Below are 26,308 nucleotides of genomic sequence, written 5' to 3'. Positions count from 1 at the left end.
TCCAGCTTTACAGAAGTAGGAGGGAGGCCAAGCAACCAAAGCGCTCTCTGGAAGAGGGTCAGCAATTTAAATTACCATGAGACTGACAGCTTCATGTTGATCTGTGATTTCTACCTGGTTAGGTCTTGTAGAATGAACTGGTGGAAGGAAGGTAAGGACTGCTTGATTCAGGAGCTAAGTGTTAACTGCTGCATCCAACATACCTGCTTTGTCAACACCTGAGATCAGACAGCTTTACATTACTCTAAAGGCTTCTGGTCTCTCCTATCAGGCTTCCAAACTCCCATGTTTCTCCACCTAAAATCACCAGTCGCCAGCCATGAGTCTTTCTCCTTCCAGAAGTTAGAGATTAGACCTAGCTAGTCCTGTATCCTCTTGCTTAGCAGTCCCTGTCTGACTAGAATCAGAACCTATCAACAGGTAGGTTCCCAGACAGGGACACTGAGATGTTAAAACCTTGTAGCATGTAGGACAATCTTGACTTCTACATTTCACGCACCTGACTGGTCATAGAGTCATAGAATAGTACAGCATGGAAATAGACCCTTCGGTTCAACTCATCCATGCCCACCAGATATCCCAACCGAATCTAGTCGCATTTGCCAACACTTGGCCCATATCCCTCTAAACCATTCCTATTCATATACCCATCCAGATGCCTTTTAAATGTTGCAATTGTACCAAACTTCACTACTTCCTCTGGCAGCTTATTCTATACACACACCAAGCTCTGTGTGAAAAAGTTGCCCCTTAGGTCCCTTTTATATCTTTTCCTTTTTACCCTAAACCTATGCCCTCTAGTTCTGGACTCAAGAAGTTAAAATTCTGCCACCACAGCACCCCTAATGCTCATCATGTGGGAAATGAGATGGTGCAATCATAAAATCAAAACCTGTTTCACACTTCTTTCAAATCATTTATAATGGCATCATTTGTCGATTGTTAATCCATTTCTTGGATGGAGACTGATTGGCACTCCTACGTGAAAGATGGAATGAACGGTCTCTTTTTTTTATTGATGGCAAGATCCATTTTCCAGCTAATTACACATCTAGTATTGGGCAGGAGCTAATTATTGAAGCTACTGATGAGTGCTCTTCATCAGTGGAGCCAATGGAAAAAGTCAAACTATAAACCCACCAGAAACCTACTGTTACCCCGCACCTGTGAGATTTTGAACAAGATAGAAACAAGGCAAAGGTACAGACATCAGTGAAAAGATGCTAATTGTTGTTTTACTTGATACTTAATAATGAAGATTTCTCAATGGGTTACCTGCAGTGATGTGCTGTTTTCAGAGAATGGTGAATTGAAGAATGCATTGATGGTATCCATGACAACAGTCACTACATATTTCTCCATAGTAGGATCTGAAAGCCTTTTCTCCCTTTTGCTGCAAACCTTGCATGATTAAAATAAAAAAAAAGACGGTTTGCATTAACTCTTGAATTAGCTTATTGGGACTCTGAACAAATAATGAAGATTAATTATGCTTCATGTTTATAGTCAAAATTGTATTACAGGAATCTGCAGCTATAAGTTACTTAAACAATGGTAATGACATGCATAAAGCTTTTAAATTTAATTTTTAAATTATTATTTGCAGAATTTGAAATGAAGCTTTAAATAATTGAAGAACAACGTTGAAATGTCTACTTTTGATTTTCAATAAGTAACTGCAAACAAGCTGATAATGCAGTGAAATACTTCAGCAGTTAATCTCCCCAAGTTTTCATAACTTGGATGAAATTGTGGAACTGATTGAATTTAAACCTAACAGATATGTGCAAACTGGTCACAAAGGCCAACAATTAAAAGTGAAGAGGGCAACTATTGCCTCAAAGTGCCAAGGACCCGAGTTTAATTCCACCCTTGCATGACTTCTGTGTGGAGTTTGCATCTTTTCCCCAGTGTCTGCGTGGGTTCTGACTGGGTGCTCTGGTTTTCTGCCACAGTTCAAAATGTACAGGATGGTAGACTGGCCATGTTAAATTGCCAGTAGTGTCCAGGCTAGTTGGATTACTATGGTAAATGCAGGGCTACAGATATAGGGTAAAGGACAGTGTCTGGGTGTGATGCTCTTTGGAGGTCAGTGTGGGCTGAAAGGCCAGCTTCCACACTATAGGGATTCTATGAATCAGTGGTTAAACTTCGGCCAGGGTTCTCCAGTTTTCTGTCTAAACAGGGCATAGGCTATTTTCAGTCGCGGTTGACATGTTACTCTGACCAGTTGAAAATGCTCACAAGACTGTGTGCGCCAGAACTGACTGTCAAGCCTTTAGGCTACTGCAGGACTCAGCAGTCCTGGGTTGCAAGTAACTGCTGGCCAGTCAGAGACTTGGAACTTCTGGGTCCTAGATATGGTAAGTCAAGGCCTACATTTCAAGGCGCAACTGCAAGAAGGTTAATTTTATTTTGCTTCTTGCAGAATGGGGTATAGGGGATAGAAAGAAGTCAGGAGGGTCAAAGATAAGGGCAGGGTGGTAATCTTTTGAGTCAAGACTTTGTTGCTAGAAAAGCACAGTAGGTCAAGCAGTATCAGGAATGAAGGGCTCTGCCCTAAAACATCAATTCTCCTGCTCCTTAGGTGTTGTCTGACCTGCTTTTCCAGCAACATATTCTTAACTCTGATCTCCAGCATCGGCAGACTTCACTTTCTCCTGGTAATCTTTTGAGGCCATTCCCTTGCCACAACATCCTTGTCTCTGATTGCCCAGGATCAAAGTAAATGGAGACCTCTCCCAAACTAGCAGACATGTTACCCTTTGGTTCCTGCTGAGGAGTCAGGCAATTGGGCTAGTGGTATGTTAAGGCCCTTAGGTGGCCATTAATTGACCACTGAAGGACATTGATTGCTTATTATTATGTCTTATTAACTCTCAGGGATTTGACTAGAATTTTGATAGCATATAGCCTTCCAACCAATGGTAGCCTTTAAGTTCTGGCATTCAAAACCTCAATGCAAAGGTCAATATATGCTGCAACATAGTTTGACTTTTTATTGACTATTTCGGTTTTATGCATGTGGAGGTTACAGACGAATTTATTTTATCATTAATTGGTGGGTAGATAAGAAAACTTATGCAAATGAATAAAGTTGTGTTTTCTATTTTTAGCATGGCCAACACACATTCATGATGCCCATCTGTATGCCCTAAACAGGTAAAAAGCCTCAGAGACTTCTGTTCAAGAACATTTCCAAGCAATGGAATATTACTTTCCTAGTCTCTGGTATATTATCTTTTCTATTATCACTCTATGCTCAGCATTACCTCCGGCAACCTTTCACAGACCTACCGTAGCTATGTCCACTGTGAAGTTCTCAAAAAGCTTCCAGATGTGGTTACTGGTATAAATCTCCTTCATTTCCACTTCTGTGTCCACATAGCAGTGATTCACAAAATTAACATAGGCGATTTTCACCTAAGTACAGAAAAACAACAAATGATAAGTCAATTGAAATGTCTATAGGAATAAAGCAGACAACGGTCATGTCATTAATCTATGACTTTTGTCTTTCAAAATCGCCATTGAATCCTTTCCCTTAAGAATTTTGTTTCTCTGCATTTGCAATGCTCAGTTAACAGTGGATGGGTATGGCCTTGCCACTTCTATATTCCTGTACATTTGCTTTGCTAACGCCAGCAAAAATAAGAAAATATTGTCTAAACATATTTTATGAGCTGAACAGGGCTTCCTGCCAGCTGAAAGGGAAATGCAACTGCAGTCTGCAGTTTCTAAGAAAATGTTGTTCATCTTTAATGAGTGGTGCCTCTGTAAAGGTCTGTAAATCACACCGGTGCATAATTCATGTCTGAGAATTGCGCATTACCATAGATGCTGACATGTAAGTCGACATTTGAAGCCTTAAAAAATACTTCTAAAATGGGGTTTGTTTTGTACTCCACATGTAGAACTGAACAGCTGTCATGAGGATGGATGGTCACCATCTTTGTCATTCAGCATGTGCGGTCTGCCCTGTGTGGCTGTCTTAAATAGCTGTACATCTTCACAAGTAAACTGTATCACCTGCTTGTTCCATTGCATCCAGTTATCTGGTAACAGAAAGAAGAACATCCTTTTGTGGGGTGAAAATTTGCACCTCACTACTTATGGGATCATAGGATGTAATGCCTTAAAAGTGTTGTGTGGGAGTAGGGAAGAAATGACCGATAGACTGAGCATAAGCAAACATAATTTTTGAGGCCAGAGAGATGGGGTTGTCTTATAAACGAGTCAACTTACATGCCAAATCTATGGGAATCATTAACATTTGTCGAGGACAACTTTCTTCTTTACCCAATGCTTTAGATCCAGAAACCTACAAGCATTAAGGTTCCAACTTATAAATACCACTACCATGCCCAAATATACACTTAAACAAAGGAACAACATCAAATTTATCGGTGTTTTTTCAGTGTCCTCATGCCATATAGGAACTACCTGTCTTCCTGATAACACATGCTAAAACAACTGACCTCAGAAAAGACCAAGGATTGTTCTGGCTGGTCACATTCATTGTACATTGTTCCTGTAATGCTCAGTTTGGTGAGTTAGGTTCTCAAAATCTAAGCTAAAGGTTAAGTTGACATAGTCCCAGAGGGCCACAGGGCTGCTCTTGCATTCGAAAGAGAGATAACTGGTGGTGAATTTAACCTGATGGTCTGAGATGAAAAAACAAACCATCAGGGTAGTCTCAGCTGTTATAGGAACTGAACCATACTGTTGGCAAACCACTACCGAGTCATCTGAGCTAACTGACATCTTTCTTACATTCTGCATGTCAATCATAACTCACTCAGATCCACCCTGCTCCATACTAGTTACTTCATTGCAATTTCTTTTCTCAAATGCAAAAACCTTCAAATCAGTTACCAAATTCCATTTTTTTGTCTCCTTGATTTTCCTGATGCATCCCCTATCCCAACCAGATTACTAGAACCATTGCTAGAACATACGTTTAATTCATTTTGCATATTATTAAACAGCCAACAATACCTCTGTTATACAGTCTTCATGAGTTACCACTCGCACAATGTCCTCCAAAGGCAACAGTGAGGTACATTTGATTTCTGTATAGACATTCTTGCCCTCAGCACAAGCTGCGAGTAGTTCTACCAGTGAAATATGATATGCCAGTGGACTGTTTTTCTCTACACCATCTCTTGCAGCGTTCATCATTTCCAACATGGTCTGAAATGACGCTTTGTCATTGTAGAAGACAGCAACATCATCCCCTGCACTGCTGAGCTGTTGGGATAAGACACATGGTGCTCAGAATTACAGTAATCTTTATGAGTCAGTTCAGAGTAACAGAGAAAATAAAACAGTCAGAGATTGTCAGGTGCCTTTAGTTGCTTTTACCTCTGTCATCACCATGTCTTGACATTTTTTGACATATTTTCCCTCAGCTTTTATTATGGTCTGCAGGAACTCCAGATACTTCACGTGGCGGCCGTGTGTTGCGCAGCACTGTATGAAATGCTGTAAGACTGTTTCACTTATTTCTGAACAGAGCTGATAATTGTTTGTGAAGATGTGCTGCATGGTCTCAGCCTCCAATAGCTGCAAGAGTGAAAAATTCACATGATGTAAAATGTATCTTATCACAATGAACGTTGTACAGCAAATGCAATCACTGAAATAAGGGCAAGGGGTCATTCAGCATCTAAAAACAAACTATTTTTGATAGGACACTTGGTTGTTCTATTTCATCTTCATTGCTTTTTATAATAAATGTATGTTTTATTATTAAACCCAAATCTGCAGCATTGCGTTCGTGTTCCAGAGCAACATTATCATACTAAATTAGAAAAATATGTTTGTTCAAGCTAGATTGCTTGACCAGTAATATCATCAACTAGGTTCATGTTGGGCGCACCATACCAGCACAAATAGGCACCTTTTTTTATTTCAAATTTCAAGGGCAGGAGATTTAAGTAACTTGACAATTCCATAGATAAGAACATTTATGTTTATTCTCAAAATCTCTAACTCACACACATCAGGAAAAGGTCCTTGTTGCAATGAACAGGAGGTCTGTTTGGGGATAGCATGGCGTTTAAAGGGCCTAGTGAGTTTGGGATTCCCACGAGTGAGTCACATTCTTTGCTTGATTTCTCTCCAGTTTGTGCCAGTATCCAGTATCCATCTGCCACTTTAAAAATGCTGCAGACTTTCTGTGATTCCAGGGAAATCCAGGTAGGAGTTTCTTGAAATGTATTTCTTTGTTCATGGCAAAATGTCCCTATTACAGAGGAGGAAGTGCTGGATGTCTTGAAATGCATAAAGGTGGATAAATCCCCAGGACCTGATCAGGTGTACACGAGAACTCTGTGGGAAGCCAGAGAAGTGATTGCTGGGCCTCTTGCTGAGATATTTGTATCATCAATAAGTCACAGGTGAGGTGCCAGAAGACTGGAGGTTGGCTAATGTGGTGCCACACTTTAAGAAGGGTGGTAAGGACAAGCCAGGGAACTAGAGACCAGTGAGCCTGATGTTGGTGGTGGGCAAATTGTTGAGGGAATCCTGAGGACAGGATGTACATGTGTTTGGAAAGGCAAGGACTGATTAGGGATAGTCAACATGGGTTTGTGCATGGGAAATCATGTGTCACAGACTTGATTGAAGTTTTTGAAGAAATAAAAAGAGGATTAATGACAGAAGAGCGGGAGATGTGATCTATATGGACTTCAGTAAGGTGTTCGACAAGGTTCCCCATGGGAGACTGATTAGCAAGGTTAGATCTCACGGAATATAGGGAGAAATAGCCATTTGGATACAGAACTGGCTCAAAGGTAGAAGACAGAGGGTGGTGGTGGAGGGGTGTTTTTCAGATTGGAGGCCTGTGACCAGCGGAGTGCCACAGGATCAGTGCTGGGTCCTCTACTTATTGTCATATACATAAATGATATGGATGTGAGCATAAGAGGTATACTTAGTAAGTTTGCAGATGACACCGAAATTGGAGGTGTAGTGGACAATAAAGAGGGTTAAAATTCCTGATGAAGGGCTCTGGCCCGAAACGTCGAATTTCCTGTTCCTTGGATGCTGCCTGACCTGCTGTGCTTTAACCAGCAACACATTTTCAGCTCTGATCTCCAGCATCTGCAGACCTCACGTTTTACACAATGAAGAGGGTTACCTCAGATTACAACAGAATCTTGACCAGATAGGCCAATGGGCTGAGAAGTGGCAGATGGAGTTTAATTCAAGGTGCTGCATTTTGGGAAAGCAAATTTTAGCAGGACATATACACTTAATGGTAAGGTCCTAGACAGTGTTGCTGAACAAAGAGACCTTGGAGTGCAGGTAGATAGGATAGTGAAGAAGGCATTTGGTATGCTTTCATTTATTGGTCAGAGTATTGAGTACAGAAGTTGGGAGGTCTTGTTGCAGCTGTACAGGACATTGGTTAGGCCACTGTTGGAATATTGCGTGCAATTTTGGTCTCCTTCCTATCGGAAAGATGTTGTGAAACTTGAAAGGGTTCAGAAAAGATTTACAAGGATGTGGCCAGGGTTGGAGGATTTGATTAATAGGGAGAGGCTGAACAGGCTGAGGATGTTTTCCCTGGAGAGTCGGAGGCTGAGGGGTGACCTTATAGAGGTTTACAAAATTATGAGGGGCATGGATAGGGTAAATAGGCAAAGTCTTTTCCCTGGGGTGTGGGAGTCCAGAACTAGAGGGCATAGGTTTAGGGTGAGAGAGGAAAGATATAAAAGAGACCCAAGGGGCAACTTTTTCACACAGAGGGCGGTACGTGTATGGAATGAGCTACCAGAGGAAGTGGTGGAGGCTGGTACAATTGCAACGTTTAAGAGGCATTTGGATGGGTATATGAATAGGTAGGATTTGGAGGGTGCTGGCAGGTGGGACTAGATTAGATTGGAATGTCTGGTCAGCATGGACCGAAGGGTCTGTTTCCATGCTGTACATCCCTATGACTCTAAATATAATTAAGGTTGGTAGCATTGATACAAGATCATCACCAAGATGGACTTTGTCTTGTTTATCCTGGATTCAATATTGGCATCACTTTCCTTATCAGCACAGCCTACAGAAATGGGTGTCAGCTAGCTGTTCAGTTCTTCAACTTCTATTTTAAATTGCCCCATAGGATCTTTCAAAGATTCTGCTTAGGTACAAACAATCCACTAAAACTGAGTACTTGAGCAGAGAAACTGTCATAAATTCATTTAGTCCCATCCCCTATTTACCCTTTGCTTGCTTGCCTACATTGGCTCATGGTCAAGCAACGTCTTAACATCATTTCTCATCCTTATTTTCAAATTCCTCTCTATCATCTTGTCTGGATACCAAAGTCTCCAAGATATCTGCATTCTAATTTTAGTCTCCTAAGCATACTCAGTTTAAGTATTCGACCATTGCTGGTGGTGCCTTCCGTTACCTTAGCTCCAGATTCTGCAATATTCCTCTACACTGGTTTCTCTCCCTTGCCTTCCTCCTCAGAAAAATTTCTGAGACAGGCAAGAAGTGGTCAGATAAAGGAACCTTGGATGATGAGAGCGACGGAGCTTCTCGTCAAAAGGAAAAAGGTAGTTTACATAAGGTGGAGGAAGCTAGGGTCAAGCTCAGCTCTAGAGGATTACAGGCAGGCGAGGAAGGAGCTCAAAAATGGTCTGAAGAGAGACAAGAGGGGGCACAAGGAAGGCTTGGCAGAATGGATTAGGGAGAACATAAAGGCATTTTACACTTACTTGAGGAATAAGAGAATGGTCAAAGAAAGAGTAGGGCCGATCAGGGATAGCAGAGGGAATTTGTGTGTGGAGTCTGAGGAGGTAGGGGAAGCCCTAAATGAGTTTTTTTGCTTCTCTCTTTATGAAAGAAACAAACTTTGTAGTGAATGAAATCTTTGAAGAGCAGGTGTGCATGCTGGAATGGATAGAGATAGAGGAAGCTGATGTGCTGAAAATTTTGTCAAACATTAAGATTGACAAGTCGCCTGGCCTGGACCAGATTTGTCCTCGGCTGCTTTGGGAAACGAGAAATGCAATTGCTTCACCACTTGTGAAGATCTTTGCATCCTCGCTCTCCGCTGGAGTTGTACCTGAGGACTGGAGAGAGGCAAATGTAATTCCTCTCTTCAAGAAAGGAAATAGGAAAATCCCCAGCAATTACAAACCAGTCAGTCTCACGTCTGTCATCTGCAAGGTGTTAGAAAGGATTCTGAGGGATAGGATTTATGACCATCTGGAAGAGCATAGCTTGATTAAATGCAGCCAATAAGGCTTTGTGAGGGGCAGATCATGCCTCACAAAACTTATCGAGTTCTTTGAGGATGTGACTAGAAAGGTTGACGAGGGTCGAGCTGTGGATGTGGTGTATATGGACTTCAGCAAGGCATTTGATAAGGTTCCCCATGGTAGGCTATTTCAGAAGGTCAGGAGAACTTAGCTGTCTGAATTGGCTGGCCAACAGATGACAGTGAGTGGTAGTAGAAGGAAAATATTCTGCCTGGAAGTCTGTGGTGAGTGGTGTTCCACAGGGCTCTGTCCTTGGGCCTCTACTGTTTGTAATTTTTATTAATGACTTGGATGAGTGGATTGAAGGATGGGTCATCAAGTTTGCAAATGACACAAAGGTTGGAGGAGTCATTGACAGTATAGAGGGCCATTGTAGGCTGCAGCGGGACATTGACAGGATGCAGAGATGGGCTGAGAGGTGGCAGATGGAGTTCAATCTGGATAAATGTGAGGTGATGCATTTTGGAAGGTCAAATTTGAAAGCTGAGTACAGGATTAAGGATAGGATTCCTGGCAGTGTGGAGGAACAGAGGGATCTTGGTGTGCAGACACATAGATCCCTTAAAATGACCACCCAAGTGGACAGGGTTGTTAAGAAAGCATATGGTGTTTTGGCTTTCATTAACAGGGAGATTGAGTTTAAGAGTCGTGAGATCTTGTTACAGCTCTATAAAACTTTGGTAGACCGCACTTGGAATACTGCGTCCAGTTCTGGTCGTCCTATTATAGGAAAGATGTGGATGCTTTGGAGACAGTTCAGAGGAGGTTTACCAGGATGCTGCCTGGACTGGAGGGCTTATCTGATGAAGAGAGGTTGAACTAACCTCGGATTTTTTTCATTGGAGGAAAGGAGGAGGAGAGGGGACCTAATTGAGGTATACAAGACAATGAGAGGCATAGATAGAGTCGATAGCCAGAGACTATTTCCCAGGGCAGAAATGGCTAACACGAGGGGCCATAGTTTTAAGCTGTTTGGAAGAAAGTATAGAGGGGATGTCAGAGGCGGGTTCTTTACACAGAGAGTTGTGAGATCATGGAATGCGTTTCCACAGCAGTTGTGGAAGCAAGGTCATTGGGGACATTTAAGCGACTACTGGACATGAATATGGTCACAGAAATTTGAGGGTGCATACATGAGGATCAATGGTCGGCACAACATCATGGGCTGAAGGGGCTGTTCTGTGCTGTACTGTTCTATGTTCGATGTTTTTAAAATCCAGCTCTTAGATCAACCTTTTCACCTGAACTTGTGGTTTGTTGTGTGCTTTGTTTCATAATGCTCCCTGAGAAGCAGTTCAGGATGTTTTAATATACTTACACTCTGCCTTTAATCTAAATCTTTGCAGCTATTGTTGAGAGCTGTACTGTCAAAGAATCCTATTCTTTAGCTGTTTGACCTGAATGAAACCAGGTAAACCATGATCCTATCACAGCAGATTCACCTTATCAGACTGAGTGATTTGATCTGAACATGTCCCCTAGCTGGCAATGAGACAACACTTAGCTGTGAGTGTTAAACATCAATAGAAATGAAACCCGCCGTCAGTAATATTGAGCCTGTGTGAAATACATTCGATAAAACCTCATCTGGCTGATGTTGGCAGGATACTAATAGTTCGCGTCTAGTTCAAATTGTGATTCCTTTTGCCTTTGGGTTCCATGGAGTCCAGTATGCTTGCTTATTCTTTTAACAGCAGGTTGTGTTGAAACTTAACTCAATGGGGAACACAATAAATAATAGCCTTGTCCCAGATATTCCTGGGGACACATGCTATTTCATCTTAGGGGGTCCGTGAAAGGAACAAAAGGAATTATGTATCACTTAACTTGCTGTTAACTGCACCATTCTCTGGGGTTGTTGTAACCCCCCACCCCCCATTAACCTAACGGAAAGACAAAAATGTAGAACCGTCCACAGTGAAATTAACAGCAATCACGATTTTCCTGCATTTCAGTGCTGGTGACCATAAATTATGAGAGCAAAAATCAAATTGTAGCTCATGGTGTTGGTTATCCATTATTTGGATGTTTGCTGCTACATTTTTCTAACGGTGACTAGTCTGGGAATAGTTCACCTGCCTTAGGTCACAAAGGCAACTCGGCAGTTTTTGTTCATTTGTTTCTTCAGTCTGATGTTAGGACTTATTTTCTGTACCATATTTTGAAGCAAAATAAAGTTAGTTTGGAATCAAAGTTTCGACATGTTCCTCGAAAATGAACTATTAAAAGCATTTGTTTAGCATTACAAAGAGAACCTTCGAAATAACATAACTCATACAAGCAAGTTAATTCTCTGGTGCAGCTGCTGTGGAAGTTGTTTTTCTTGTGATATGGAAATATTCAAGCTATGTGCCCATAATGTACCGATGTAGATCCCTTTGCAGTTAAGCAAAGACTTTCATAGCTTGTGCATTAAAGAAACAAAACAGTGCAAAGAGTTTGTTGGTGTAACCACAGCAGACAACACCCTGTGAAGTGGCAGTTTCCCAATCCTCTTGCTTTTGCTGGGAGTCTACCAGGATAGTCAATTGGTTTCCCAAGGTGTACTTAGGTGTGGCTCAAGATGTATGCACAAGTGGATTTTTTCTGCGAAGTGGACAGTCAAATATTAACAGCGAGGATTGTGAACTAAGTGGGACATTTAGAACATGAAGACCGAAGGAAGGATAGCAAGAATACTGATCACATTACTTTGGAGGAAGAAAGGAGGTAATGATGTCACATAACATTCACTAATTAATGCAGCAAAGCATCCTTTGATAAGCAGCAGTGATTGGCCCACATAACATATGGCTTACCCGATGAGGGTACATCTTGAGCTGGTTTGAAAAGATATTGGAGAGAGAAATGGAGGACTCAATTGTTTGCTTCCATTTTGGGATCATCACCAGAGGAAAGAGTGGGAAGGATCTCCTGCCAGAGACAGCTAGGAGCTTTTCCTTAAGGGTCTCAATAATGTTGATCTCTTGTTCAAATTAACCTAGGGATAAGCATTTCAGATACATAAACTTCAGACTTAAGGAGAGGTGTGGAAAGAGGGGTTCATTCCCTGGGACTGCAGCACCAGCTGTAAGACAGGAAAGAACTGTTCTGTTCGATAGGGCTCAATTCAGTCTGTCTGAGTGGCAAGCATGAATAAGGCAGCTACAACGATTTAAAATGATGAGAAAAGAGGGTGCAGAGGTCAAACAGAAAATAGCAGCACAGTAGGTCATTCAGCTCTTCAAGCCTACTCTTCCATTCATTATGATCACAGCTGATCATCCAATTTAATAGTCTATTCTTGCTTTTCCCTCCAAATCCTTTGATCCCTTTAGTCCCAAGTGCTATTCCAACTCCTTCAATAATTTTAAAATAAAAGAAAAGAAACAGAAAAGCTTAATAGACAGAAATTGTGTTTCATGTCACAGAATCATAGGGATTTGCAGCACAGAAACAGACCCTTTGGTCAACTCATCCATGCTGACTAGATATCTTATATAAACTTTATCCCATTTGCCAGTATTTGGCCCATATCCCTCTAAATCCTTCCTATTTATATACCCATGCAGATGCCTTTTACATGTTCTAACTGTACCAGCCTCCACCAATTCCTCTGGTAGCTCATTCCATACATGTTCCACCCTCTGCGTTGAAAAGATTGCCCTTTTGTATTTTTCCCCTCTTACCCTAAACCTATGCCCTCTAGTTCTGGACTCTCCCGACCCTGGGGAAAAAACCTTATCTGTTTACCCTAACCATGCCCCTCATGATTTTATAAACCTCGATAAGGTCACCACCCTCCCCAGCCTCTGACATTCCATGAAAACAGTTCCAGCCTATTCAGCCTCTCCCTATAGCTCAGGATTATAGCAAAGGGAAACCTAAAGTAATTAAACCAGGAGAAACAAAATAGAAAATGAGAGTCAAGATAACATGAGAGACGAAGGATATTTTAGAATGTGTAGCATAATCATTGTTTATATAAACATTTATTTTACACTCTACTGAATTAATTTCTGGGGATACTCAACTTAAAAGGATATAAGATGATAGCAGGAAATAAGTAGGCTTTGAAGTTTTAATGGGTAGAATTAAGAAATAGAAAAAGGATGTAAGCATCCACTGGGAATTGTGTTTGTGTCCTTTCATAACAGCAGTAAAACAACAAAAAGGGAAGTATCTTGTGCTACTGGAGATGGTAAGCTTGGAGGTGAGAAAAGCACATAATTAGGCATGAGGACATGGCATACCCAAACCCTGGTGTCTTCTTGTATCTGCCAGAATTAAATTCTGACTACTTCGGGGCCGTAACTGCATTTCCTGCCCCATCACCAACTGAGGTCCTAAAATGGTTAGTTAAGGATCGTTAAATGGGAATCAGCCACGCCACTGTTGAGATTAACCCAGTTGTAAATGGGCAATGATGCCTGTTAAATCTCCACAGATGCTAGTTTTATTAAGCATTTTCTGTTTTAATTATTTAATGGGTGATGTTTTTGTGCAATCAATGCTATTTACTAGATGACTCTCATTACTGTCAGTACTGCAGAAATATCCCAGAAATAAATTTCATTCAAACACTATTTACCCCATGCATCTTTTCTATTCTTTGGTGTTATTTCCTTGATTTAAAAATGCTCAGTTTCAGACAAGTTCAATGTTATTTGGGTTTGGTAATGCCAAGACAGTAAATAATTGCAATAATATTTGAGAACTGTGGGGGAGAAAACAACATAATTAAACATGTGATTATTAAAGTGAAGAAATGTTCCAGGAATCCAGCAGTCCAAAATTGGTAATCCTAACTAAGAGTCACTAGATATAAAAGTTCATTCATTACTGCAGGGTCATCAATGTCTGAACAGTTGCCTCCCAGTTAACTATTTATCAATCATTCTGTCAGGGGCAGTCAAGCACTTCAACAGAATGTCAGTGTTGATTGTGGGCTGAGGAGTAACATTTATTTAAGAAGTCAGGGTTTTGCTCACTGGAATGCTCCCATGTACCCAGGTAATAAATTTGCTCTCACCACAACTCTTTAGCTCACTGCTGTGCATCTAATTTGTTCTGTGCTTGCTGTGGGCTACTCTAATTAGAAAAACAGGGACTTTTGGAGACAGTTAGCATTAACCTCATTATTGCAGGAAAATCTGGTCCAAATGTATATTTTGGCACAAAGACTTATGAAATTCGTTTCAGAGACTGTTTTTTTGTGACAACAAGCTTACAATTCACATTGAATGGCGAGCAGTTTTTAACTTAAACAAAACTTGAGTTACAGGCACTTTGAAAGGGATAACTGCTTTTGCATAGTTGCTAAAAAAAAATCTAGTTTGAGGTAACTTACCCCAGGAGTCAAGAACAGGTTCAAGTGCTTGTAAAGTAGACACTGGTTCTCAGGGCTTCCTGCACAGAATTTCTGAAGGAACTGGTGAGTGTACTTCAAAATCTCACACATTTTTGTATCATTCTGCAACAAAACACAATCTTCAATCTTATTCAAAGAATATGTACTGATGATTATACTGAAAATGCAGTGAACAGTGTTTTGTGGGTAAATTATATAACTTATTGAAGACTGCAAAAAGATTCAGAACTTGACAACATCTTGGCTGTAGTACTGAAGACTTGGCTCCAGAATCAGCCAAATCCCTAGCCATTATTTGAGAACACACTCAACAATGCAGAACATTGCCCAGATCTGTTCAGTCCACAGAAAACAGGACAAATTCAATATCATCAATTATTGCCCTTTCAGTTTACTGTTGGGCATCAGCAAGATAAAGGAAGGTGTCAATCAGAGAAGAACTGTGGAAGAGATCAGGGAATTGAAAAGACGATAGATGTTAATCTCCAAGTTATTACAACACAGAGGTCAAACCCTCTGCTAATTAAAACTAACACCCCAGAAAAGCTTGCCTCGCCTCATAACACCTCCCCTCTTAGGAAAAATATGAACCATCATAATGAAAAGATACCTTTCTTTTTCTTTTTTCTCTAACTCTTAATACCATTATTATAAAATGCATATGTCAGTAATCTAAAGTTACACACTCTTTACGGATTCTGTGTCCATATAGGTATATCATTTGGACTGTAACAGTTCTATCTTTTCTATATTCATTTTCTTTTAAGCCTGTGATAACGCGTCTGCAATACCATTTTCCAAACTACTACATGCAAAATTTGTAAATGAAAAGCCTGTAACATCAGACTCCATCGAAATAGTCTTGAAATTTTGTCTTTAATTGTTTCCAAAAAAATGAGAGAGGTTTATAGAACCATCTCCAAAATACTGTTTATAATGTAAACCTTAAAATGCTGTAAGGCTAGTTATAAACTCAATAACTCATTTTTAACAGTGGAATATTTTCCCTGATGAATATTAAGTTTCTTCAAAAAGTAACCAATGGGCCGTTCAATTCCATCATCATGTTCCTGCAACAATACACATCCAACCCTGATATCGCTCACATTGATAGCAACTTTAAAGGATTTTATGAAGGTTGGCTTGGCTAAAACTGGTGTGCTGGTCAGTGTGGCTTTTAGATTTTCAAATGCCTCCTGACAATGTTCTGTGCACCAAAACATTTTGTTCTTCTTTCATAAATCCGTTAGCGGTGCCACCATATTGTCTTTGTGTTCCTTGGAGTCATCCTTCCATGTTCGATGTTATATTCCAAGAACCTCACCTCTGCCTTCGTGAATTCAGTCTTTGCCAAATTGATAACCAGTTTTGCCTTCTGTAATCTTGCAAAAAGCTCTACCAACTGTAACATGTGATCTTTCCATGAATGGCTAAAGATCACTAAATTATTAAGACAAACAGCACAATTACTTAATCCTGCCACAACTCATTTCACGAGCCTTCACAATGTGGCTGGTGCTTTCTTCATTCCAAAGGGAATCACTTTGAATTGCTGTAGCCCATTAGGGATTACAAACACAGCAGTTTATTTCGCTTTCTCCGATAAAAGTACCTGCCAATAACCACGCATTAAATCCAACTTTGCGATGTAAGTGACTTGTCCAACTTTCTCAATAGAGTTCTCCAACCTTGCTTTTGGGTATGAGTTCAATTTAGTTACAACGTTGACCTTCCAATAGTCCACACAAAATCATTGAGTTCCATCCGGTTTGGAAACTAACATGATTGGCAAACTCCACTCACTCTGACTTGGTTCAATGATGTCTTTGTTGAGCATCGGATCACTTCCTTTTGTTCCTGTGCGGCTTTGAGAGGATTAAGCCTGGATGTTGTTTTATTGGAATGAGAGCACACAAACTGTTACAACAGAGGTTGAACCCCTCTGCTGATTAAAACTAGTACACCTGAAAAGCTCACCTCACCTTGTAACACAAGCAATGAGTGGACTAATAGCCCGAAGGGATCAAACAGAACTTTCATTCAGAATCACATTGAGCATGAGGGAAGCAATGGACTCATTATTAAGAAATCAAAGAATCCTAAATGATAAGGAGAATAAATGTGGTTGATGTGTAATGTATATTGAAGATGGATTGAGGAAGGGATGAGCAGTGGATTAACTGATTCACTCACCCCAGACTGCTCCTGATCCAGAGAGGAATGATTCAGAGATTAGGAAAATTCACTGCCTAGCAGTTAACTTACGTGGTTATCAGTCCTGTTCATGTTTCTCATGAAAACATTGTCAAAATCAGCTCTGTATGTGATGATTTTCTCACCTTGTCATAAGGTACCTGCAGCAGATCCAACATCACTTTGTGAGCTCCCATATTCTTCAGCAGCCTCTGCTGTTTCTTTCTAACTTGTTCTCCAACTCCACACATTTTATTCAATCGCTCCAAAATCTGAAAGTACAGATAAATTTGTGTGGAATTAACAACATGAATTAACAACAGCATGTGTACTGGGTAATTCTCATCTTCTTTGCTAAAAGGTTTATAAAACTGCTTCAATGTGAAACTGCTATATCACTGGGGCAACTGACAAACAGTCTCTTTCTTATCAATTTTCCATTGCTCATGCCTTTAATTTCCCCAGTTTGTTGCTTTGGTTTCCCTGATGAGAGGCCTGGCTGTTAGCTTGACTCAAAAATTTTAGCAATATCATTTCTGCGTTGCCTATTAGAATAAGCAATGTGGTAGGTAATGTAGATAAATTTTCTTTTAAGGTTTTTTTTACTTTTTTTAAGATGCATAATAAAAGAAACTTGTGACTAATACTGAATCCCTGATCTGGAGTTTTCTCTGCATTTGCATCAAATATGCACATAGCTTAGACCCCAACAAACTAGATGGTTTAGTAGACAAGTAGCAGATAAGATCCACTGTTCAGGTTCCATCTTAACCATTTAGAAGAATTAGTCAGCATATAAGTTTCATCCTACAGAATGAGTAGGATAGGGAAAAAAAAGCAAGTCATCTTGGAAATATTCTTCTGCATCTTCTCCAAGTGATGCTTCAAAAATAAACAGTGTGAGACCTAGGAAGAAGTATAATGGCTGTGGGCGGCATGGTGGCACAGCAGTTAGCACTGTTGCCTCACTGCGCCGGAGACCCGGGTTCAATTCCCGACTCAGGCGACTGTGTGGAGTTTGCACATTCTCCCCATGTCTGCGTGGGTTTCCTCCGGGTGCTGCGGTTTCTTCCCACAGTCCAAAGATATGCGGGTCAGGTGAATTGGCCAAGCTAAATTGCCCGTAGTGTTAGGTAAGGGGTAAATGTAGGGGTATGGGTGGGTTGCGCTTCGGCGGGTCGGTGTGGACTTGTTAGGCCAAAGGGCCTGTTTCCACACTGTAAGTAATCTAATCTAAAAAAGTCTGTAGTGCTGGGAGGTCAGAGAGATTGACAGACTTTGTTCATTATCCCACTCCTTCCAAAATAGACTCACCTCTTTGACATCTTGATAATTGCCACTAGTTTTCCCTCCTAGTGTCTTCTCCATAGCTGTGTCATCAGCAGGCTCCTAAAACATGAACAATAATATGGCAGCATCAAATGGAAAAGTAACACCCAGAAATTCAACAGACCCAACAACAGTGTACACACATTCATTAATATTATCTTATACTAATACATCACAATAAGCAATTATTAATTCTGAACCGGTAGGAAATCCTAAATGCAGTCATTTTCCAAGTTTGCATTTCTAACATTGCCCACCAGCTGCAGAACATGAAAAATAATTTATGCACTGTCTATTAGCTGTCAACCCAATATTTGTTACCTGTAAATGCAGGTACCCAATCCCCATTCTGGGGTCTTTTGTCTATTGAACTTTCAGTCAAATTGTTCTGGCCCACTCTTATTTCACATCTTCAATCAACAGCATTATCCATATGGGGCATTAAAGGTGCAAATTATTGTTGAACATGATGAATTATCCAATGGAACACAAGAGTGTTCGGTGTTCTCGTAAACTAGGAATTTTGTGATGAATAATGATTTCTGTTTGTATCCTTTTAAGAAGCTGAGATCTCTTCTGCTGTAGATATCCTGAGTTACAGTACAACATCACCACTTGTTGGCCCAGAGATGGTATTACAATTATATACATTACAGCTGAACAAAATTTTCCCTCAAGTTTTTTTTTGGCTTTTATTTAATGCAACATGATGCATAATAAAAGAAACTCAACTAATATTGAATCCTTGACCTGGTGTTTCCTCTGCATTTGCATCAAATATGCACTTAGCTTAGACTCAAACAATCTAGCTGGTTTAAAATATCATAACTTGTCAGTGTGAGTATCATATAGGAATAGAGTACGCCCAGATATCCTTATTCTTTTCTATTCATCTATCAAACATTCCTTCCAAATATCCTGCAAATCTAATCATGTTAATGAGACAAAAAAAAGTCATCTGTTCTATCTTCATCAAGGATTTGCCCAGGTAAGATACAATATTCACAAAGTGGGGTTTTTGGAATCAATGTGGACATCAGTTATGATCAAGAATCCAAACTCCCACTTTCCTCAGTAGTGTATGTGCTCTTTATAATAAACAGATTCTGCCACCGAGAAGTAATTGATAAACTGAGGTACCTATCAGGTTGGAACGTTTTGTTGTGCAAGGCCTCTGTCTTCTACTGATTGGCCTAGTGGTAGAGATTCTGAAGATGGGACTGGTGGGTAGAACATGATTGGGATGGTTAGAATGAACAAAGGTTACAGGGATTTGGGGAGAGGTGCTGGGAATGGATTAGAGATCTGGGAGAGTCAAGGAAAAAGAAACAGCAGCATGGTGGAGTGACAGACGTCATGGAAGGAGGAGTTGTTTAAGTAAGTTTGATGGGCCTGGAAGAAATGCCTCCTTGTCCCTCCTGACCTACAAGCAGTGCTGAAACAATTGTTGATCGGATTGATCCAGGTCTTCTCACTTCCTTTAATCTGTTGGATTTCTACAGGACTGGAAAAGCTGGCTGACATGGGTTAAAATGAAATCGAGTGTGTGGTGCTGGAAAACCACAGCAGGTCAGGCAGCAACTGAGGAGCAGGAAAATCAATATTTTAGACAAGAGCCCTTCAAGAGGAAAGGTTTCCTGATGAAGGGCTCTTGCCCGAAATATCGATTCTCCTGCTCCTTGGATCCTGTCTGATCTGCTGTGCTTTTCCAGCACCACACTCTCGACTTGATCTCCAGCATTTGCAGTCCTCACTTTCTCCTAATGGGTTAAAATGAAGGTATACACCTTCTTTAATAGGTTTTAAGTTATTTCCTTCAAGTAAGCTGGCCATGTGTGTCAGATCTCCATTTGTTGAAATACTGAAGTAGGAGAGAATGTTCCTGTTTCTTATTCTGAACATTTTAACTTTTAACTGGTCCAAACTCACCTCTTTTGGGAGGGCAATAATTATCTCCACCTCCCTGCCCCATCTAAGAGCTCCCTTCTTCTTGGAACAGGTGGCCCCAAAATTAGATGCAAATATAGAATGTGTTTTAACCAGAAAATGAATCACAAATACCTTACATTGAGGAGAAAAGGAAGATAATCGTGGGTTTGTGTAAATGTGTCATTTTCTTGCAGTTGTTTTAACTAACACTGGTAAATTTTCTTGCACAATTTATTTTGTCATCAAGCTAAGATTTGACTCTCCCATAAAAATGTGCTTGATGTTGAAGAGATTAGAAAAATGACAAAATTCTCCTCAGGCTTAAACAGCTTACAAAATGACTTTTTCATGGCCCATCAATGCCCAGACACTGACACTCTGATGTTGAAACAGGTCATGACAAAACACAGCACAGTTTAATTACTGACATAGAAAGATATCATTAACCTGTCTGACAACCAATAAACCTATGATCTTCAGTCCTGCTACATCCAGTCTTGAATGATGGTGGACAATTAAACAACTCACTGGAGGAGAAGGCTACACAGATATCATCATTCTCAATGAAGGGAGTACCCATTGCAAAACTAAGGCTGAAGTATTTGCAACAATCTTCAGCCAGAAGTGCTAAGTGGATAATTCATCTCAACCTCCTCCAAAGGTCCTCCGCATTACAGATACCTGTCATCAACCAATTCAATTCAGTCTATGTTATATCACAAAACAGATGGAAGCACTGGATACTGCAAAAATATGGGTCCTGACAATATTACAGCAATAGTACGAAAGACATAAGTTCTAGAACCTGCTCTGCCCCAACCAAGTTATTCCAGTACAGTTACAATATTGGAATCTACCTGACAAAGTCGAAATTTGCCCAGCTGTGTCCTATTCACAAAAAAGCAGGTCAAATCCAACCCAGCTGATCACCGCCCCATCAGTCTGTTCTCAATTATCAGTAAAGAAATGGGAGAGGTCATCAAATTGCTTTACAGCAACATTTACTTCGCAATAATCAGCTCACTGATGCCAAATGTGGATTTCTCCTGGGCCACTCAGCTCCTGGCCTTATTAAAGACTAGGTTCAAACATGAACAAAATAATTGAATTAGAGAGGTGAGGTGAAAGTGACTGCCCTTGACATGAAGGCTGCATTTGACTGAGCATGGCATCAAGGAGTCCTAGCAAAACTGGAATCAATGAATATCAGTGGATAAGCTCTCTCCTGGTTGGAGTCATACATGACGCAGAGGAAGAAGGATTTGGTTGTTGGAGATCAGTCATCTCAGCTTTGGACATTTCTGCAGGAGCTCCTCAGGAGAGTGTCATAGGACCAACCATCTTCAGCATTAACAATTACCTTCCATCCATTATATGGGTGAAATAAAGCATGTTCATTGATGATTACACAGTGTTTAGCACCATTCGCAATTCTCCAGATATAGAAGAAATCCATGGCCAAATGCAGAAAAAAACATGGACCATATTCAGGTTTAGCTGACAAATGGAAAGTAACATTTGCACCACGCAAATTCAAGTAATGACCATACCAAACAAAATGCAATTTAACCATCACTACATGACATTCAATGACATTGCCATCACTGAATTCCCCATTATCAATACCTTTAGGGTTACCACTGACCAGAAACTGAACTGGAACAGCCATAAAAACTGTGACCACAACAGAGGCTAGGAATCCTGCAATAAGGAATCCATCTCATGTCCACCATCATGATCAGGAATGTTGATTGAATACTCCGCACTACCCTGAATGAGTGCAACTCCGAGAATACTGGTATAGCCAAATCACCATAAACCCAAATAAACATAGGTCTACTCTCACATCAGAGAGAGAAAACTGGTGCTGTTTTAATCTGAAGAGCACCATGCATTGAGCAAGATTGAGAAAATAAGGCCTTCTCAAATAGGCCCATCAGCTGACATACTGTTGGCATAACTGCAGTGCAAACCAGCCATCCAGTCACCTGAGCTAAAGCTTGGCACCGTGCAGGACAAAGCAGCCCACATCCTTAAACATTCATTCCTTCCACCACCTTGCTGAGTAGCAGCAGTATGTACCACCTATTAGGTAGGTAAAAACAATGACTGCAGATGCTGGAAACCAGATTCTGGATCAGTGGTGCTGGAAGAGCACAGCAGTTCAGGCAGCATCCAACAAACCACCTATTAGGTGCATTACAAAAATTCACTGAAGTTTCTTATAAGTACCTTCCAAATCCATAGCCACAACCATCTAGAATGACTAAGGCAGCAGGTGTTTGGTTTCCTTCAAGCAACTAACCATTCTGACTTGGAAACACATCACTGTTCTTTCATACTCACTTGGTGAAAATCCTAGATCTCCTTTCCTAACAGCATGGTGGATCAACCTACACGAGGTAGACTGTAGTGATTGAAGAAAACAGCTCACCATCACCTTCTCAAGGACAGCTATGGATAAGCAGCCACATCCCATGAATGATTGAGCAATAAAAATTGAGATAATTGGCCAGATTTGGAAGAGTAAAAAATGAGGTCTGCAGATGCTGGAGATCACAGTTGAAAATGTGTTGCTGGTTAAAGCACAGCAGGTCAGGCAGCATCCAAGGAATAGGAAATTCGACGTTTCGGGCATAAGCCCTTCATCAGGATGAAGGGCTTATGCCCGAAACGTCGAATTTCCTATTCCTTGGATGCTGCCTGACCTGCTGTGCTTTAACCAGCAACACAGATTTGGAAGAGTGCAGGAATCTCAGAAGGCTGGAGTTGGTTATAGAGATGGGGAGGACTAAAGCCACAAAGAGATTTGAAAAGAAGAAGAATTTGTAAACATGAAACATTGTCAGACAGGGAACCAATAGTCAGGAGGACGATAGTTACCTCTGATGTTGTTTTTTTCCCTTCTGCTCCTCTGTTGCTTCTTTTGTCCACCCAGAGCTCTGACTTTTCCACCATTGTACGGAGGCGATCCAAATCAGATTTGATCACTTTGTAGTTATCAACATCTTGAGGTGATATAAGAAGCTGGACCTAATAGGGTAGAATCATAGAATCGGAGAATCAAAGACTTACAGCACAGAAAGAGACCCTTCAGTCCAACTTATCCATGTTTCCTGAACTGAACCAGTTCCACTTCCCTGCATATGGGCTATATCCCATGAAACATTTTCGATTCATGTACCTATCCAAATGTCTTTTAAATGTTGTAACTGTACCGGTATCTATCACTTCCTCTGGCAGTTCACTCCACATACTTTGTATGGAAAAAGTTGCCCCTCAGGTCCTTTTAAATCTTACTCCTCTAACCTTAAAAATATGCACCCTAGTTTTGAACTCCCCCACCCTAAGGAAGAAACGTTTGCTATTGACATTATTTATGTCCCTCATGATTTTACAAACGTTTGTAAGGTCACTCCTCAACCCCCTATGCTTTAGTGAAAAAAGTCCCAGCCTATCCAGGCTCTCCTTATAACTCAAATCCTCCAGACTCGGCAACATGCTGGTAATTGTTTTCTGAATTCTCTCTAATTTAATAATACCCTTCCAATAGGGAACAAAAACAAAGACATCACTTTTATTTCATCTATGTAAAAGTTCTTTGAAAGAGAACCAATAACAATGGAATCGTGATGTTGGAATATTTTAAGCTACTTTTTCAATGATTTCCTTTGCTATGATAATAACATATAGTGTGATTGTCAGGCTTCTGTTTGTGATGGCAACAATATCCAGATTTTTCCAGTTTTAATTAGCAAATGTCTCTTTAAATCCAGTCACTATATTCAAGCATTTTAATCATGGACTTCAGTTCAGATCCCTGTGGAAAATTTGTGACTTGAAGGAAGGAAACACAGACAACGTGATTTGTTTGGTTAACTGCATGACAGCAATGCTTTTTAAATCTGACAGCCAAATATCAGGAAACAAACAAACCATGACAAGTCGTGAAAGGAATTTGAAGTCACTGGATTTGTTCACTGTGTACCTTAAATAATTGGAAACATCGCAGAAAACAAAAGACAATTTTGTGCCTATTATCATGCCTATTTGGCAAGTTAGCTGAAACATGTTCTATTGTAAATATATAATTGCTTGTGTCAATCCCATTATTTGTTCATAATGGTTTAAATAAATATGCTTGAAATCTTAAAATATATTAAATTTAGAAACAATACCTGATGTGATGCATGACTGTTTCCAAAGTAGAACTTTAAGGGGACATTAAATTCTTTAGCAGCTAACAATAATCGTCAAACAAGATTTTGTTTCTTATTTATCTGAGTTCAGCCTCATTGGGTACTATGCAGGAAATCAAGCCCTGTTATTCCCAGAATCGACACAAAAGTTAAAGTTTTCAAAAGGCATGCAGAATTCCCAATTTACCTGTCTTTCAGACCCAAGTTGACAGAAAGGTTTCTGTTCTTAACAAAAATTACTATTTATTACAAGTAAATAGATTCTAATTCTGGATAAACAATTACAAACCATCAACACATAACTCTAGTAGTTAAATGTTAACTGTCTTATAAACCTCCCGCTACCTACACACATACAGTCAGACACAGACAAGAAAGAAAGAAAGATGGGTATTGTATGGAAGACAGTTCAATGTTCTTTGCCTGCAAGGTGACTGATTCATAATTATCAAGGTCTTTGTCCCATCAATTAAAAGTCACAGCTTACAGCAACTGAAAAAGGGACATGTGATACTTTCCACTGCAGAGCAAACAACATTTCTTCCTATCCAAAGGTCTGACAGTTTCTCCTGAACATTCACACCTGAAGTTGTTAAGCTACGTTGTAGCTGATCGCATAATTGTTGACTAACAGGAGGTCTTTCACATCAATATCTGGTCATTAGTCCACAGATTACTTTTTACGAGCTAAACCTTCATTTGCATACTGACTTTAGCCAGGACTTTCACTACTGCTTGAAAATGCAGCTGTGCAACAGCACTTACAATGAGTGCAAGGCTATTTGCTAATAAAAAGGACAGCAATCCTTCAACAAACCATGGTTTTTAAAAACGGTTCTTTAACCATTTCAGTCAGTAACACAAACTACAGAAAAGTAAGGAAAATACAGTCTTTGTACTGGACATGGCTTTTCTTGATCTAAAGACAAAAGCACTCACACAGATAGGGGAGTTTGGATGCAACTGGAAGAGGGATTGAATAAATCAGAGCTGGAACAGCCTTGATTGAGAACGTTTCAAGAAGACACAAAATACATTGATAATGTTAAAATATTGTCAGCTCGAACATCTCGGCTTGTGTTTCACTGTGTATACTGCATCCATAAATGTTGTCGAGAAGAATGCACTCACGTTTTGAGACGCATGCCTACATTACTGGAATGCTATTAATACAGCACATGTTAAAAATGGATGGGTCCAACCCAGTTAAAATAACACAGTAGAAAATTGCAATAACATTCAGCACAGGTTGTACAAGTCTTGATTTTGAATTCTTTGATGAGTAACAAGGTTTTGGTATTGATACGACTTGTGGTACTACAAAACAAATCTGAATTTGGATGTTAATTTGGGAGATCTAATATTTGTGCTTCTTAGTGAAATATGAAAAACATGATTTGATGCCAATGTATAAAATGAGTTACAAAACTGATCGTAAATATTTTCAAGCATTGCTATTTTTAAAAAATCAAAATTATTTGACCTTTCACAGGTTCCTTATGAAATTATCCCCACTTCACTTGCTTCCATTCCTGAACCCTTCCAAACTATTGTCTTTAGTCCCTCATGAGTCTTTCCCACTCAACAGTATCAACCTCAATTAGCTCAGCTTATTCTTGTATAAATAAAGTCAGAAGTCACAACACACAAGGTTATATCCCAATAGGTTTATTTGAAATCACAACTTTTGGAGCACTGCTCCTTTGTCAGGTCTACCTGGACTATAACCTGGTGTTGTGTGGCTTCTGACTTTGCCCATTCCAGTCCAATACCGTCATCTCGACATCTTGTATAAATACGTAGCTCACAGACCAGTGAGGCCACTCGGACCCCATCTACAGTTTTAAATGAAGAGCAAGATTAGGTCGAACCTATCAGGAGACAATAGATGGTGCGATTGCCCCAACTTCCACACTGTGTTTGCCCACCACCATCTTTAACTGGACCCATTGCCAATGACATAATTCCCTGGCCATACCATCTAGCTGCTCAAATTTCCTGCCCTCTCCCATTGCTTCGCATTGCAGAAAGTTAATGGCATG

The 26,308-nt window shown here is 40.2% G+C and overlaps 1 protein-coding gene across 2 annotated transcripts in view; it reads right to left on the bottom strand.

Moving 5' to 3' along the window:
• The window catches only part of itpr3 (inositol 1,4,5-trisphosphate receptor, type 3), a 280,397-nt gene that overhangs the window by 78,604 nt on the left and 175,485 nt on the right, over nucleotides 1-26,308 (bottom strand). For both annotated transcript variants that reach the window (XM_060845471.1, XM_060845473.1), the window contains exons 26-33: nucleotides 22,951-23,100; nucleotides 18,124-18,198; nucleotides 16,956-17,081; nucleotides 14,596-14,718; nucleotides 5,365-5,565; nucleotides 4,999-5,250; nucleotides 3,298-3,423; nucleotides 1,276-1,401 (exon numbers count right to left, since the gene is read on the bottom strand). In XM_060845471.1, coding sequence (XP_060701454.1) covers nucleotides 1,276-1,401; nucleotides 3,298-3,423; nucleotides 4,999-5,250; nucleotides 5,365-5,565; nucleotides 14,596-14,718; nucleotides 16,956-17,081; nucleotides 18,124-18,198; nucleotides 22,951-23,100 — 1,179 coding nt within the window. The remainder of the gene's footprint in view (nucleotides 1-1,275; nucleotides 1,402-3,297; nucleotides 3,424-4,998; nucleotides 5,251-5,364; nucleotides 5,566-14,595; nucleotides 14,719-16,955; nucleotides 17,082-18,123; nucleotides 18,199-22,950; nucleotides 23,101-26,308) is intronic.

The sequence above is a fragment of the Hemiscyllium ocellatum genome, chromosome 26 (assembly GCF_020745735.1).
Source record: "Hemiscyllium ocellatum isolate sHemOce1 chromosome 26, sHemOce1.pat.X.cur, whole genome shotgun sequence".
NCBI classification, from domain to species: Eukaryota; Metazoa; Chordata; class Chondrichthyes; order Orectolobiformes; family Hemiscylliidae; genus Hemiscyllium; species Hemiscyllium ocellatum.
The sequence above is the reverse complement of the archived record's forward strand: the minus strand, read 5'-3'. Positions and strand labels throughout refer to the sequence as shown.